This window comes from Tursiops truncatus, chromosome 10 (genome assembly GCF_011762595.2).
Source record: "Tursiops truncatus isolate mTurTru1 chromosome 10, mTurTru1.mat.Y, whole genome shotgun sequence".
Lineage (NCBI taxonomy): Eukaryota > Metazoa > Chordata > Mammalia > Artiodactyla > Delphinidae > Tursiops > Tursiops truncatus.
This window is the reverse complement of record NC_047043.1, coordinates 46,132,265-46,150,036: the sequence shown is the minus strand read 5'-3', so window position 1 is coordinate 46,150,036 and position 17,772 is coordinate 46,132,265. Positions and strand designations below refer to the sequence as shown.

Sequence of the window (17,772 nt, the reverse complement as noted above, 5' to 3'; positions counted from 1 at the left end):
AGAGGCCAGCATGACATTGCAACAGCCTGAGGCATGCCATGGGTTCTCCTGGGGAAATTGTCTCTGGATCACGGGGCCCTGGCAGTGACATGCTGCACAGGCTCTGGGGGTGTTGGGAGTGTGTGTAGGACCTGCACTTGCACACAGGATTCTTGGTGGCAGCAGTGACAGCAGTAGCAGTCAATACATGTCCCTGGGGTCTGAGCTGAGAGCTACAGCTCATGCCCACCTCTGGAGTTCACTTATGCAGTGCTTTGTCGTCTATGGGCACACAGAGTAGGACTCCCCTCACCTTGCGCACCCCAAAACAATGGTCTCTTGCATCTCCAGCAGGTCCAGACTTTTTCCCGGACTCCCTCCAGGCTAGCTTTGGTGCACTAACCCCCTTCACGCTGTCTTCACGCAGCCAACCCCCGTCCTCTCCTTGTGGTCTGACTGCCAAAGCCCGCGCCTCAGCTCTCAGGCCCCACTCACCCCGGTGGGTGAGCAGACAAACATCTCAGGCTAATGAGTGCTGGTCGGCAGTGATCCTCTGTGTGGGAATCTCTCCACTTTGCTGTCTGCACCCCTGTTGCTGCACTCTCCTCTGTGGTGTGGCTCCAAATCTTCCCCACTGCCCACCCCTCGTCCCCACCAGTGAATGGGCTTCCTAGTGTGTGGGAACGTTTTATCTTTCACAGCTCCCTCTCAGAGGCACAGGTCCCATCCCTATTCTTTTGTCTCTGTTTTTTCTTTTCTCTTTTGCCCTATCCAGGTATGTGGGGATTTTCTTGCCTTTGGGAAAGTCTGAGGTCTTCTGCCAGCGTTCAGTAGGTGTCCTGTAGGAGTTGTTCCATGTGTACATGTATTTTTGATGTATTTGTGGGGAGGAAGGTGATCTCCACGTCTTATTCCTCTGCCATCTTGAAGGTCTTCTCATAGCAGAATTTCTTGCCTCAATGTGCTACATGTCTTTAAGAAACCCAAACATCTTTAGTTTCCCCTCATAAGAAGACAAAAGTAGATAAACTTAGACCTGTTTAGCAAGTAGTGTTCCAGTGTTTTATTTTATTTGAAATAACCTGGATGGTCAATAATTCCTATCATTTAATTTAATATAGTAAAACTAAATTTTCAAGTTGCCAAAATCAGGAGAGACTATTTTAGATAAACATTCCCAAAACGCAATTTTTTTAAGTTCAACTAAAGAAACCTCTTATCTCATGTACATTTAATTTATTTAAGATTTAATTATACCAAGTTCTTTTCCTTGCTGACAAATTTGACTCTCAGTATAATGAAAGTATTATTCTTAATACTGATGACTCTAAAGACATGTCTATATTAATTAAACGAACAAACAAGCTTGTTTTTGCTCATTAAGGATTAGTCCTAGATCACATGACCCTGAAATTTATTTTGGCCAGTTTTCTTTATATTTAGAAATATTTAACTTGTAAGCATTTACTTTTCTTTAGGCCAATTAAATACAGCTCATCTACAAGTTACTTTTTATATAAAGACAGATGGAACCAGAGATCTCCTAGCCCCATTTTAAACTTAGTTATGAACCAGGTATTATAATATAAAATACACTGGTTTATAATGGTTGGAATAAGTTAAAAAAATTTTTTAACTTCTCTTTCCCCTTCTCCCTCTCAGTCTCAGGAATTACAGGTGGTCTAGATAAGTGTTTCTGAGAGCCCTCATAGAACATTTACATCTCAAGGTGAGACTGATTTGGAGTCTTAAAGATCTATTTGCCTGTCCCCAGGTGACTCAGCTGGAGTCTCAGATGACCCAGTTTGAGTTCTCGACAACTCAATGACAAGGACCCAAAGGTTCTGAGCTACTTGTGGGTCCTCAGATCTCCTGGGGAACCAAAACTGAATTTCCTGAGCTTAGCCTAGAACCATATTTCTTAGGGGTTCTTGTCTCTGAGAGAGGCTTCCGGAGACCAATGGTGGGGAATGACAGGGAGGGGTGGACCCGAAAAAGACATATACACAGATCCAAACTAACTGATCAAGATGAGAGACAGATTAACACTAAAGACATGCTCTTGGCCTCCTGATTATATCCTGAAGGTGAGAGTGCTTCAGGGATTGTGACTATGGATGATTTACATGTTCCTGGTTGCACGGATGCATGCTTCACGTCAGCAGGGAAACTAGAGCCAGTCTGCCCTGATCCATGACCAACTTATACTTTCATGGGACTCTCCAAGTGGTGAGCACACTGATGGGTCTTCAGTGCTTGACCTGTGCCCACAATTGTGGCAGAGACTCACAAAAGCAGTTGGACAAACAAAACCACATAAAACCAAGATCCTTCCAAATTCACTGATGAAGACTTGAAACAAACCAATGACAGAAATTTAAACTAAAGACACAAGAAACAAAGAGGTGATCTTCCTGTGCGGTGGCCTCCAGAGGACTTTGTCCAGCCCAACTCCTCACTCACTTAGCCCTCTGCTAGAACAGAGTTTGTCCAGCTCCTCACTCACCTGGCATTTCTGGCCAGGCAAAGCCAGTGACCCTGTGTTGGGCATCCCCAGGACACTACCCTGACCCATGAAAGGTATCTCAATCAAGGATATTTGGGAGGGTTTGTCTTTCCAGATGAGTGCTCCCAGATCAGATGCTTGGCTGTTTTCAGATCTCAGACTTATTCCAGTAGGGCTCGTTGACTCAGAGGTCAAGGGCAAGGGCTAAATCACCCTGTTCTTTTGGCTGGCCACCTGTTGGCCTTGAGTCAGAGAGCCGTCTGGCTGGATTTGTTACCAAATTGGTCACCTGGAGCCACACCAGTGTCCTAGTTCAGGCCGAGGCCCCTAGCCCCCCAAGACCCCAGGGAGGTTCTTTGTGGCTCAGATTCGCACAGCCAATAACAAAACCAGTGCTGAGACTGGAATAGCACAAGCTTTATTCAATGGCCAAAGAATGGCACAAATCAACTTCTTTGTCTCACAATCCCTTAGACTCTTCGAGCAACATGGGGGTGTCTCACAGTCCCTCAGACTCTGACCTGACCTCTAAGACTGGAGAAGAGAGGAATGTCTTGCAATTCCTTGGACTCTCAGAGCCAACCTGGCCAGACCAGATTAACTGTGCAGTTCTTGAGTCATTTCTTCTCTCCCGTTGAGATGGGGACAGAACCCTGAAGCTGATTTGTGGGATAAACACCTCTCACCTCTCCAAAGGGACTCTCCAGATCAAGAAGTCCAGAGCAGCTTCTGAGCCCATTCAGCAAGTTGAGGTGCATAGACCTGAAAAATCAGGCACCAAGAGGGATTCCCCTATGCCCTTCCCCTTAGATCCCCCAGCAACATAGACAAATTCACCCGGGTGAACTGCTGCAGCCCACTGCGTTGCCTCTTGGGAGCTGGAGCAACACAAAGGGGTTAGGTGAGAGGTCCCACCAGAGTCATCAAAATTTGTCACCTGCAAACTGTGTTCTCCTTTTAGTGGGTGTCAAGTCAAAAGACACAACCAAGACAAAGATCAGGAGAAGGAAGTATTTATTACTTGTAGCAAGTAAGGAGATCACTGGGGATCTTTCCCAAAGCCGTGTCTCCTCAACGTTTAAGATAGTGGGGTCCATGAAGTATTGTGCAGCTGTGTGGCATGTCTGTAAGCCTCAGTCATAATGTTTATGAAGACAATGACTAACATCTTCTACAGAAGTGTCTGGAATGCAATGTCACGTACGGGGGCCACTGGCAACATGTGACTCGAGCCGTTGAACTGTAGCTAGTTTGACTGAGGAACTGAATTTTAAATTTCATTTAAATATTAATGTGTAGTTTGCATTGTATTTCTGTTGGACAGTGCTGGACTTGTCCAGAAGGCTAAGGGGCAGGGCTATGCACTTGCCCTTCCTGATGTATAGCCTTCATGCCAGGATGTGAGTTGCTCCTCAGCCCAGTGCTGAAGCTTCCGCCACACGCATATGGGCACTGCTGAGATTATGCCCCTCTTTGAAAATTTGAGAGAAGGGGGCATCCCTTTTCTTTATTTAAACGTTCCACCTTATTCCAGGTGTTGGGAGAATGTATTACCTATGCAAAGATGGCGAGTTTCATTTAATTTTCAAGGCTCTGGAAATATGGGCTGGGAATGAGACACAAAACGTAAATAGAATCAAGAGAGGGCTGGTTTGGTAGGGGATTAGAAGGATGGGAATGGATAGGGAAGGAACTCACAGTTGGATGCACAGATTTTGGTATTATTATAGTAATCGAGTGGTGGGTAGCTGAGTGCCAAATTTGTTATGCTTCATGACTTAGGTATGTGTTTCATGTATGTATCAAAACTTCTGTGATTAAAATGAAAGGGTTGGGGTAAGAAAATTATCAATCATGTTTATTTGTATTTGAGTCCCTATGTTCATTCCAACTCAATATACACACATGTGCCATATGTGAACATGTTTGATGTACTTTTGTTGCATTGTATTAAATTTAAGTATGGTTCTTATCATTTGTCAGGGCACAGATGTTTCTTATTTCATTTTAAAAACTATTAAGAAATTGACTTTAGATTACACTAGAAAAAACAAGCTTGAAGGTTATTTATGGCTGTCCTTAGTAGGGTCTAATGACCCTTCCACTAGGTGGAAGCCATGGAGACCAACTTGCAAAATGTTCAGGAAATCCAGAATTTTAGGGTAGGGCAAACAAGTAATGTTAATAGCACTGAGAACTTAAGGAAAAATATAGTCCTCTTAAATGCAAAAATCATCTCATTTCATAGGAAGAGTTATAGTTTCTTCTTTAAGACAGCAGGAGTAAAGCATGGAAAATACTACATAAAAATTTTTAAATGGTTTTGCTTTTTAATACAAAATAAGTATTTTGATTTTAAAAGTAACAAAATCATTCAAGGTACTGTACTAAGATTTAGGCTCGTAATTATTCTTAGAGCTTATAAACAACTGTGATAGGACAAGGTTCTTCCATTTGGTCATAGAATGTCAGTTCTGCTCTGGGTTCATATATGTCTATTTTCTCTCTTTATTAAACTCTTGAGGGCGTCTTGAGGAAAAATAAACCTATATTTTCCTATGTAAACCATAGCGGGGTATAAGCTTTCAGTAAATGTTAGTCAAATCCAAGTTGAATAACTCCTTCTAATTCTGTTTTCAGAGACTTCACTGGTGGAATAGGATCAAGACCAAGGCCAGGTAATTTAGTGTTGGCAGCAATAACATCATACACGCCTCCCTGAAATTCAGTGCAATTCATATTACAGTTTCATATATTTCCCCCTTTTATTTCTTCAGCTTTGCTGCCTCTTTACCTGCTTCTGAAAGTGCCACCCCTCATGCTCAGGGCCCAGGTTAAGGAGCTAGAGGCCGAGTTAGTGATGGGGTGGCAGTCCCATAGCCTTCCCGCTGTGATAACCTTAGTACAGTAACTAGTAACTTTAGTACAGTAACTTTAGTACAGTAACTTTAGTTACTTTAGTACAGTAACTTTAGTTAACTTTAGTTACAGGTAACTTTAGTACAGTCAGGTACTAAAGGTAACTTTAGTATAGTCAACCAGAGAATCTTATTTTATTTGTCCATCATTATTAGCTTGGCATGTTAACAGTATCAAAATGCTTTCTGTATTCACTTATTTGATGAAATATATAGGCTGTTTTACTAAAATTTGTATTTTTGCTTGGTAGGAATGTTAGCCAGTTGAATTTTGATGCTTATAGTGCATACCTACTAACAAAAAAAAGTAACCTTGTTTTACATACATATTTCTATAAGCTCTACACCTATATGATATGAGTAAGCATATCTTTTCTTCTATCTCTGTTACTCTGACACAGATAATTTTAATTATTTGTATTTGATTAAAGCAGTGTTATATCACATTGTTTCTCTAATAATGTAAAAATTATGGATTCTTAAAACATAAAAGTTTATAGTAATTGTTTGAGAAAAAAGAGTGTATTCCTTAATATTTCTAATTTCTATTAAAGAGGATCAAAGTTCAACAGTAATAGTAAAGTTTTTAACTAAACCTGGACAATTCAGGAAAAAAACTTAGTGACTGTGCTTTTAACATATGTGTATGACTCGAGTATAAAGTTCTATTTTACTACTTTGGTTAATTTGGAATTATTGCTTAATGTTATTTTCACTTTGACTTCCTTAATTCACATTCTTTTGTAGAGTTAATAGGTATAGTGAACAAAGGAGATGTGAATTGATTTACTGTAATATTAGTCCATGTCTCCACATTTATTAAATTTGCTTTGGAAGAGTTATTGACAGTTTGGGGCCAATCTGTCACTATCAGCATAGATGCAAAAAACAGATAGCTTTGTTATTAACATATCTAAAGCTGTCATGCTGACCATGCTCTACTCCTGCTATTTTGGCATAAGGTAAGTTCATAACATAATCATGAAGTTAAAATAATTGTCATTGATTGGTTTTATAATAGTGATAGCAGAATACATACATATGTAAGCAATTTGCAGTTCAGTTGTGATTCATAATAAGAATTATTTTTCCTAAAGGGTATGTTGAGTTAGCTAGTTTAAGACTTGACTTTATGTCAGCAAAATTGATCAGATCTCTGGATAGTTAAACAAACTATTTAGCACAGTTAACATGTAATATATAATATTTCTTAGACCTACAGTTTGTTATACTATCTACTTTTTAAAAATTTACTGATTCATATATTTTAAATTTAAAACAGAATGTACTATAGCATTTTAAGTGTTGTCAGTGAATGCTAAAGTTTACCTATAAATGAGTGATTAGTTTCAACTAATCTTGTAGAACACAGTAATGCATATGAGGAAATTTGGGTTACTACTTACAAGTTATTCCACTTTCCAGTAAAACAAAAGATTTTTTTTCTTCATCTTAATGCAAAATGTTTTTTCTGCATATTATAAAAGTCATACTTTTTAAAGTGTTGCAGGTAAAATTGGACTATTGGTTGCTTTATCAAATCATAAACAACTGGTACCAGTCCCATCCACTTAGATCACCTTCTCTGCAAATCAGTATTCTTTCCATTATGTATAACCAATAGCTATAGTCCTGTATTGCCTAAGTGCTCTGGAAAAAAATTGTCAGAGATGAGAGAATTTTGTCAAAACCTGGGTATGCTCCCAGGACTATATCTAGTATGTGAACATCATTTTCCATGTGCTATGGCAGAACAAAGGGTGAGAACTATTATTTTAGAGTGCTAAGTGACTGTATTAGAATATGATCTTGCCTATATTGTACTCCTAAAATGTGAACTTCTAGGTTCATATTGTGGTCATACAGCAGTATTTGATGTACCTCCAAACTCCTATAAAACAAATAACCATGAAGCTGTTTCAAGTTAACACTATTAAAAATCCTCTTGTTCTGTCTTTTGATACTAACTAGATTGTATAAATTATTTGATAAGATATTCTTTAGGTTAAATAACAGACTAGTTCTCTGACAACAGAGTTGAAAATTTAGGAACTTCTATACTGAATGGATGAAAATATTAACAGTAATTAACATGGAATCAATGAATGAATAAACACTTTTTACACATATTAATTATTTTAGCTCTATTTCCCTAACCTTTGTCACTTATAGATTACCATGGCACAAATTTGGCTGTATCTGAGTACCATCTATATTACTATTTTCCAAATATCGATTTCTTTAATTTGACTTACTTTCTCAACTTAAAGTTATCTAAAGGGAAGTTTATATTTTTGTTACAAATGGGAAACCAGAATAGCGTCACTTGCCATAATAGGTGACAATTATAAAAAATAAATGCAAATCTAAGCAAAACAATATTATTAAATTCTAGTAGATACTGTTATCTGCTTATCCTGAGATCTGTTTTCTTTGTTATGAAGGAACATTAGCTCATATCTCAAAGATGGTGATGACATACTTGTTCCATACTGAAACTTAACCCTTGATATAATCAGTAGAAAGAAAAGAAAACTGGAAAAGGAATACCTTTTATACCTGATCTACTTACTGTGTAACGTTATGCTTTTAAGTGCCTCTAGCTGCAGGAAACTCAGTTATGTCCAAAAGTTCTCGGGATGAATAATTTTTTAAATTGAAGTATAGTTGGTTTACAATATTATATTAGCTTCAGGTGTACAACATCGATTCTCTATTTTCATAGATTATACTCCACTTAAAGTTATAAAATATTGGCTCTATTTCCTGTGCTGTACATTACATCCTTGTATCTTATTTATTTTATATGTAATAGTTTGTACCTCTTAAACCCCTTCCCCTAATTTGCACCTCCCCCTCTCCCCGCTGGTAACCACTAGTTTATTCTCTGTATCTGTAAGTCTATTTCTGTTTTGTTCTATTCATTTGTATGCTTTATTTTTTAGATTCCACATGTAACTGAAAAATACACTGTATTTGTCCTTCTCTGTATGACTTATTTCATTAAGCATAATATTCTCTAGGTCCATCCACATTGCTGAAAATGTCAGAATTTCATTCATTTTTATGGCTGAGTAATATGCCATTGTATATATACACCACATCTTCTTTATCCATTCATCTGTTAGTGGGCAGTTGAGTTGTTTTCACATCTTGGCAATTGTAAATAATGCTATAATGAAATTGGGATGCATACATCTTTTTGAATCAGTGTTTTTGTTTTCTTCAGATATATAATCAGAAGTGGGATTGCTGGATCATATGGTAGTTCTATTTTTAATTTTTTGTGGAAACTCCATGCTGTTTCCCATAGTGGCTGAACCAATTTACACTCCCACCACCAGTGTGCTAGGGTATTTATGTGTTGTCTTTTTGATGATAGCCATTCTGACAGTTGTGAGATGATCTCTCATGGTGGTTTTGATTTGCATTTCCCTGATTAGCAAGGTTGAGCATATTTTCATGTGCCTGTTGGCCAGCTGTGTGTCTTCTATGGAGAAATGTCTATTCAGGTGCTCTGTCCATTTTTAATTTTTTTATATTGAATTTTATGTGTTCTTTATTTATTTTGGATAGTCACCCCTTACCAGACATATCATTTGCAAATATCTTCTCCTATTCAGTAGTCTGTTTTTTCCTTTTGTCTATTGTTTGATTCACTGTGCAAAAGCTTTTAACTTTCATTAGGTCTGATTTGTTTATTTTTGCATTTGTTTGCCTTGTCTGAGTAGACATATTTAAAAAATATTGCTAAGACCTATGTCAAAGTGTGTACTGCCTATGTTTTCTTCTAGTTTTATGGTTTCTAGTCTTACATTTAAGTCTTTAATCTCCATTTTGAGTTTATTTTTGTATATGTTATGAGGAAATGTTCTAATCTCATTGTTTTACATGTAGCTATCCAGTTTTCCCAGCATCATTTGTTGAAGAGATTGTCTTTTCCCCATTATATGTTCTTGCCTCCTTTGTCATAGATTAGGTGACCACATGTGTGTGGGTTTATTTCTGGGCTCTCTACTCAGCTATGTGTCTGTTTTTGTGCCAGTACCATACTGTTTCTGACTACCATAGCTTTGTAGTATAGTCTGAAGTCAGGGAGCATGATACCTTCAGCTTCATTCTTTTTTCTCAATATTGTTTTGGCTCTTCAGGATCTTTTGTGGTTCTATATATTTTAAAATTATTTGTTCTAGTTCCATGAAAAATGTCATTGGTATTTGATAGGTATTGCATTAAATCTATACATTGCATTGGGTAGTATGGACATTTTAATAATATTATTTCTTCCAATCCATGAGTGCAGGATACTTTTCCATTTTTTTGTATCATCTTCAGTTTCTTTCATCAATGTCTTCTAGCTTTTTGATTATAAGTCTTTCAATTTCTTGGTTAAATTTATTCTAAGATATTTTATTCTTTTTGGTGTGATTATAAATGAGGTTGTTTTCTTAATTTCTCTTTATGATAGTTCATTGTTAGTGTACAGAAAGCAACAGATTTCTGTATATTAATTTTGTGTCAGTTCTGTAAAAATAATTTATTGGTTCTGTTGTCTATAGGGTCAAATTAATCAAACAATTGGATATTTTGAATTGGAAAAATGTCTAGGGTCTTTTATGTATATAAAAGAAATAGTCCTTCCCTGTTGAGATAGGGGAAATGATGTTGTATATTTGTGAAAATTAAATCATACCAAAACATATGATGAGAAATTTATTCTTTGTCAAGTTAATAGGGTACATTTTAATGTTATGGGTGCTATTTGTGTAGGTCAAATGTAAATTTTGGGGAGTGTCAGTCAAACCCAAATTTAAAATGCAAATGTAATGTCAACTAAGACTATGGCCAACTTTGACTGGATTAACACTGATGTTTCTCTCTCCTTTGCTGGGTTTTTCATTTTTCAGCAGCTAACACCCAGGCACTGAACTAATAGATGGGAATTATTATGCTCTGCATTTTGAATAGAAATTTTCTCTTCATGATTTCCAGGCTCTTAATTATCATACTAGATGACTGAGAATCTATTTTTATACTTGTCTTTTGTTCATAAAGATTACGTCTATGTAAAGTAGTCAATGTTTCATCCAAATACTCCAGAGAGCACAGCTATATTCTAGTTGTCCTTATTATGAGCAACTTTCAGTAGCTTGCTTTCAAGTTAGTTATTAACATAGAATACTTAATACTAGATATCACAATTGCCAAGGTGATTTTTTGTAAATGCCTTCTCTAATTTTATTGTATAGCAATTCTTTTAGCATGTGAAATGTGCTTACCAGACTTTAATCAAAACTCTTATAATACTAGTCTACACTATGCAATTTGACATATAATTATATATTTTTCTATATTGTTTGTTGGGATTTGGGTATGTTAGTCATATTTTGCAACCATATTATAAGCATCTTTAGTAAAGTTTGCATATATCTTGAGTATTTCCTCTGAGATCAGCCCCCTGAAAACTACTTATTTTGTAACTGATGCAGACCTACCACTGTTTAAACCCTTGTTTATTCTTGCTATTGAGAGCAACTGAATAAGTAATCTTGTGATTACTTAAAGACTAGGGGGAAAATGATATTTTAATGTTAGACTTCAGATTGGGGAAGAGGTGGGAGATAACGCATTTTCTCTATCAGTGATGAATTGCGTCCTAGTTCTTCATGCCAGGCAGGCACTGGGGGAGTGTGGACCAGTTGTAGATTTTTACATATTCTTTGGAGGACAATGTCTTTTCAAAAAGGTACTCAATCTCACAAATTTATTGATGGTTCCAATCCAAGCCTAAGTGCAGACTGCAAATTAGCTGTTAACGCAGCCCACAACACTGCCCCGGGGGTTTCTGCACTGGGAAAAGGCTAAATGAAAGGAGGAGAAGAAAGCTACACCACCCTCTGGTAGGAGTAAAGGGAGGTCTATGTGGCTTGGGTGATGATTGTAGCTTAGTGTACAAATAATTGAGTCAATGTAGAAAAGTAGGGCTTTCAAATTCCAAATTGCCATTATTAATGATTACTGAGATTCAAAAAGTGGTTTCAGGACTTCCTTGGTGCTGCAGTGGTTAAGAATCCACCTGCCAATGCAGGGGACATGGGTTCAAACCCTAGTCCAGGAAGATCCCACATGCTGCAGAGCAACTAAGCCCATTGACCACAACTACTGAGCCTTGCTCTAGACCCTGTGAGCCACAACTATTGAGCCTGCGTGCTGCAACTACTGAAGCCTGTGTACCTAGATCCCATGCTCCACAACAAGAGAAGCCACTGCAGGGAGAAGCCCGCCCACTGCAACAAAGAGTAGCCCCCGTTCGCCACAACCAGAGAAAGCCTGTGCGCAGCAGCTAAGACCCAACACAGCCAAAAATAATAATATTTATTTATTATTTTAAAAAAGTTGTTTCAGAGTGCTTACAACTACCCTTTGAATTGTTGTCATACAGTAATTTGAGTATTGCAGATGGTGACTGGTGAGTAAATAGTAATGAGAAACAGGCAAGAGGCCTCTTCTGGTTGGACCACCTTCCTGCCCTCCAATACAGCTGAGATCTCATTCATTGTTAATTGACATTCCTCACTGTGGATTCCATAGATTATTTGGGATGTTTTAGATGACATGTTAATTAAAATTTTTAAACTTATTTATTTATAAGTTTCTTATTTATCTATAAGAAGCTACTTATTGTTTCTTACCACATTGGAGTCAAAAAGCACAATTTTTTTTAATTTATTTATTTTTTATTTATTTTTGGCTGTGTTCAGTCTTTGTTGCTGTGCATGGGCTGTCTCTAGTTGCAGCAAGTGGGAGCTACTCTTCATTGCAGCGCACAGGCTTCTCATTGTGGTGGCTTCTGTTGCTGTGGAACACAGGCTCTAGGCACGTGGGCTTCAGTAGTTGTGACATGTGGGCTCAGTAGTTGTGGCTCACGGGCTCTAGAGCACAGGCTCAGTAGCTGTGGCACAAGGACTTAGTTGCTCCGTGGCATATGGGATCTTCCCAGACCAGGGCTCGAACCTGTGTCCCCTGCATTGGCAGGCAGATTCTCAACCACCATGCCATGAGGGAAGCCAAAAAGCACAATTCTTAAAGTTATTTTTTAGCAATAATCCTAGTTTTATTTAAATTCCCTTAATGATGGGACCAGATGGAGGACAGAAGAGCCTGTTCAAGAGCATTTGGAGACAGGGATTTTTATAGTTGTATAAGTATATTTTTATAGTTGTGGAAGTATATATAGTATATATATATATATGTATATATATATATATAGTAAAATAAGTATATATATAGTAAAGAAAAGCTGAAGCAACATTGCTAAATTAAGCATAAGATTGGCAAATTTTCTGTGGGGCAATAAAGGCATATCATTTTTGTGATTAACGTCTTGATTGGCCTATAAAGTCATACCAACATGTCAATTTCTATAGGTTAACCACTAACTCTACAGGACTGTAACTGCCTTCACCTTTATCGGTGTGGATTAAGAGTATTAGATTAGAATCAAGTAAAGCTATTAGAAAATGTCGTAACATGATATCAGAGAATCAAGCAATGATTATTTTGTCTGTTTTCCATGATTGAGATAAATTTTTCTTGTCCAGGTAATTGAATGAGAAGAGGGTTCCTAGCTTTTCTTTCTGTTCCTTTTAGTTTGATTGGTTAGCTTTTGCATACATAGTGCTGAACACAGTGTATTTTCACAGCACAATATTTTCTTCTTGAGAATTCTGAGCTTCAATAGAGTTGACTTTCAGAGAAAAAAAGGTTCCCTCTAGTAGGAATAAAGGGGGCCAATATGACTTGGTTAGTGATTGTAGCATAGTAGAAGAACAACTAAGTCAATGGATAAGGGCCAAGCTATATGGACTAGGCCAAATGCATGTTATTTTTAGGCCACAAATTCAGGGGGAAAAAAGTCTAACTTTCTATATTTTCCCAAAACTGAACTTAATTTTTATATTAAGCCCCTATTCCACATCTCAGAAAACATAATCAATTAGCCTAAATGCAAATTTCAATGTGTTGGTGATTTCTTTATCATATCAGGCTTAAAGTCAGACAAACAGAATTGCAGTCCTCTTTCTTCTTCTTCTTCCCTGAGTGGTATTTTTGTTCCAAGGATTCAGTTGGCATCATTGTACTGAGGCTTTGAGGCTGCCTGTGCTGGTATCTGCTCTGAGTACTGGGTCGGGGTCACCCTTCCACATTGCTGTCCTGAGAAGTGGGCACAGCCCTCCCTGACTTCCAGCTCCCAGTACACGTTCCCATTTCTGTCTGTGTCCCCTTGACATGAAGGCAGGACTTCTGTGGGGCAAGCTCTTTGCTCTGTCAGCTCACCTTCTCAGGGGTCTGGGAAGGTTAGCCTACTCTTCCACACTCTCTGGGTTTGGAGACTTGGGGGCTGAGCCTCTGACACCCTAGGAAGCTGTCTCTCCTGCCCAATTCCATCCCAGGTCATATGGTGCAGGGAACATCTGCATGGCTAGGACCTCTCAGAGCTCGCTGTGGGAACTGTGCCCCCAGCCTTTCCACTCTTGAATCCCCAAATGTAGAGACTTCTATCAAACATCTCTGCCCTCCTCACTGCCCCCACCAAAGACTTTGCCCAAGTGAGCTGGAATTTGAATCTCTTCTGAGACCTTCTTTCCTTCTCATATGTCTTTGTCCTTCCTCCTCAAAGAAGCTTTATCTTATCCAGGAGGGGCAGGAAGAAGAGTTTGTTCAGCTACAGGTCCTGTGAATCTCTCTGCCTTTTGCTTAGACTAATGCTTTTAAAGTCCAGGAACGTATCCTCTCTGTTCCCTGGTTCCTCTCTACCTCCCCATCTTGGGGCAGTGCTTGCCTCACTCTGCTTCTTGATAACAGGAGGTTCATGAGGTCAAAAGTAAGTGTGGGAAATAATACAACAGTGAATTCTTCACACAGCATCTTGCCATGTGTATTATGTAGTCATTTTAAGGGGATTGGCAACTTTAAATATCCTGAGATTATATATTTTGAAAAAAATAAAGACAGAGAGAATTTGGAATAGGATGAAACTCTAATCCTCACACACACACAAATTAAGCCTGAACAAGATGTGAGATGCATTATGTAAAGGTGATTCAGCCAGCATTCAAGAGTGAAGGACCTCAAAGCAGCCTTGCTTCTTTGGCATTTAAACAGCTTGTTTCTGAAGCTGGAATGAAAGGGAGTGGAAGGAAACTGGTCACCCGGGGTGAAAGGTGCTGAGGCTTTATTGCAGCTTCCTGTCATCTTGTCGGAAGTTCTACCAGGGGCTGGACCGTGGGGGGACTAGACCCAGAACCTTGAGTCTCTTCCTAATAATTTCTACCTGATTGTGGAACCATCTATTGGTCTGTGTTGGGAAAGATTCCATGCCCACACCTCCTGGTCATCATCTTCTCTCTCACTTCCCTCTCTCCCACGGAGGGAGTCATTTAACAACTCAGGTCCAAGCTTCGTCCTCTCCTCAGCTCCTGCTCCCCACAGACAGTCACCATGTGCTGCTCCATGCCGGGCCTGACTTAGGCCCTAGGCCTCTTCTCATGAGATCACCTTTCCTGAAATCACCATCTGCTGTGGTCCCTGGCTCCCTCTGCAGATGTACCCAGTACTATACCTTTTCATGGTACTGCACACAGGGAAAACTGAACACTCTGCCGTTCTCCAGATGTGGCACTCACTTAGCTGACTCCTGTCCTTTGCTGAAACTGTTTTTCTACTCAGAAGCTGCCACTCAAATATACCCTCCCTCACACCAAATCCATGTCCTGTGCCTACTGAAAGCCTATTCATTCTTCATGGTCTTCTCAGATGAAATGTTTGCATCAGTTCTCTGTCCTTCAACCGTGGCCCTCTAAATGGACCTCCCATGAACCCCTTGTGAATACAACATTCTTTGTCTAATTTTGCTGCCTTCTATGCACTGGGCACAGAGGTTCATTGCTGAGAATTTGCAGATTTAAGCTACAATTCAGTTACTTTATTTCCTTTTCACAAAAGTAGAGGAAAGAGACCAGAGCAAATCTGTTCACTGTACTTAAATTTAAAAGGTTGTCTTTCAACAGGGCAGTTGGTCCCATATGGAGAAGCCATGTATGTTTTAGCCCCCTTTATAAAAGGAAACTATTTTTTTAACTTTTTCAGGGAGCTCCTGCTCAATACTTTCTCTTCTCCAGTTGTTCAAAAATTCCTGATTCTTAGCAGAAAGAATTCAGAAAAATAGTAGGTTGATACTATATCATGGTCAATTGGGGGAACATGAATAATCCATCTTTTGTTCAATTTGTAGTAATTAACAGTTTCAGAGTTTGTGTTGTGAATTGTGGTTTCAATAGACTGGATATATGATGTAAATCAAGTCTCAAAGAATGAGTAATGGGCAACTAACTTGGCTATTGTAATGTGTCATGAGATAATAAAGCAGATATAGTACACTGCACAGGCTACAAAGACATAATGCTTCCAGTTTATTACTTGTACATGCTTTCCAAAAATATTTGATCCATTAAATGTTCAAAGGTATAGTCAGAACATGTTAAAAGTAGCAACTCCTTTTAAGAAAAAGTGGTATTTCAGGTGTGGGAAGGAGCATCTATATTATGTTATATTGTCCATAATTTCATGGTCTCCCAGTGACAAGTTAGGAGACTAAGTCAGTGTAGAGTTTAGGGCCCACCTTGTTGCATGTCCCAGTTCTTCGGTCTTGGTTACAATCTCGTTAATTTCAGTCATCTATAAAATGGGGATAGAAACAACTACCATTCAGAATAGTTATGAGGATCACATGAGACTAAATGTGTAAAACCCTTGCCAACACCTCCTCCAGGTCCTCCTACCCACCACCACAGAGGGGAAATGTAGCTGTTTAATGTCATGCTAACTACACAGTAAGCTAGCAAATATAAATTTTTTTACACCCTAAGTAAATTGCCTCTTATAATGAATTTTGTAGTTTCCTTCTAAGTTTTAAAACACTAATTAAGTTCACTATTTTAATAAAAACCATAAAATGAATATAAAGTATTCCAATGTAAACTTTGATTTTATTTAAATTTTAATGAGACCAAATGCTTTCTATCTTTCACAGTAGGAACCATATAGATATGAATCATGGGCATACTATATATGACTGACATTGGAATATGATCAGCTTCTATGATGGCTTTTTTTTTTTTTTTTGCCATGCTCCCCTACTTGCAGGATCTTAGTTTTCCAACCAAGGATCCAACCCAGGCCCTTGGCAGTGAGAGCATAGATTCCTAACCACTTGTCCACCCTTTAAATTGAAAAGAAGTAACAAATTAGGTGAAAATACTTTTAACATGTAAAATACAATAAAAGAATTAGTAGTCAGACAATGTAAAGAGCACTTACAAATCAATAAGAAAAAAATGCTTGGGACACAAACAGAAAATCACCAAAGAAGTACAATAACCTCGTCAGCATTCAGATAAACAAAAAATAAAACAAAATCAGCTTGGCAAAATTGAAAAGTTTGATTATAATGTTGATCACGATATAGAAAAATGGATTCTCTTCTGATCAGAGTGCAAATTGATTCAGCCACTTTAAAATGTATTTGTTAAAATAGGAAATATGTGTATCAAAGGGCCCAGCTATTTAATTTCTCCTTATTTACCCTAAAGACCTCTTGTACTATGCACAGTGAGGCACGCACATATATACCCACTGCAGCATCATTTATAATCATGAGAAATTGAAAAAAAAACTAAGTTCCCATCAAGACGGAAGTGACTAAGAAACTATAATGCATGCAGGACATGTAGTACTGTTCAATAGTGGTCATAAAGAATAAGTTATAACTGGGTGTGTTGATAAAAAAGAATCTCCATGACAGACTGAGAATAAACATTGTAAAACAGTCTTATAATGTGTCACCATTTATTTAAAAAGAGGGAAATAAAGCATGAGATAATACTATAGATTTTCTACAATACTAGCTTTCAAAGTCTTTTTGGAAGTAAGTCTTTTTGGAAATGACACTTAGTAAGACACACATTTTATATCTCAACTGGGTGGATCCTTACTACATACAATGCACTTTGAAATTTTTATATCCTATTCTATTTCATTTCATGCCATTCCATTCCATTTTTCAAAATGCTGGTCATGACTCATTAAACAGATTTAGGACTCAACTGCAGTTTGAAAAATATTGTTCTGAAGATACACACTGAAGTACGTAAATAGAAAAGTAACTGGAAGGCAACACACCAAGCTGATATCAGAGGTTTCTTCTGGGGAGGTGGCTGATGGGTGGTGGTTCCAGGGACCCTCGAAGTCTCTTCTGTGATACTTAGGTTGTTTTACATTTGTTTGCTTGTTTTACGATGGGCATGTGTA

General features: G+C 38.1%; 1 protein-coding gene across 1 annotated transcript in view; it reads left to right on the top strand.

Annotated features, from left to right (window-relative positions):
• The window catches only part of NEK10 (NIMA related kinase 10), a 325,535-nt gene that overhangs the window by 253,041 nt on the left and 54,722 nt on the right, over positions 1–17,772 (top strand). The window contains exon 31 of the mRNA XM_033864502.2: positions 5,126–5,163. Within this exon, the coding sequence (XP_033720393.1) occupies positions 5,126–5,163 (38 nt within the window). The remainder of the gene's footprint in view (positions 1–5,125; positions 5,164–17,772) is intronic.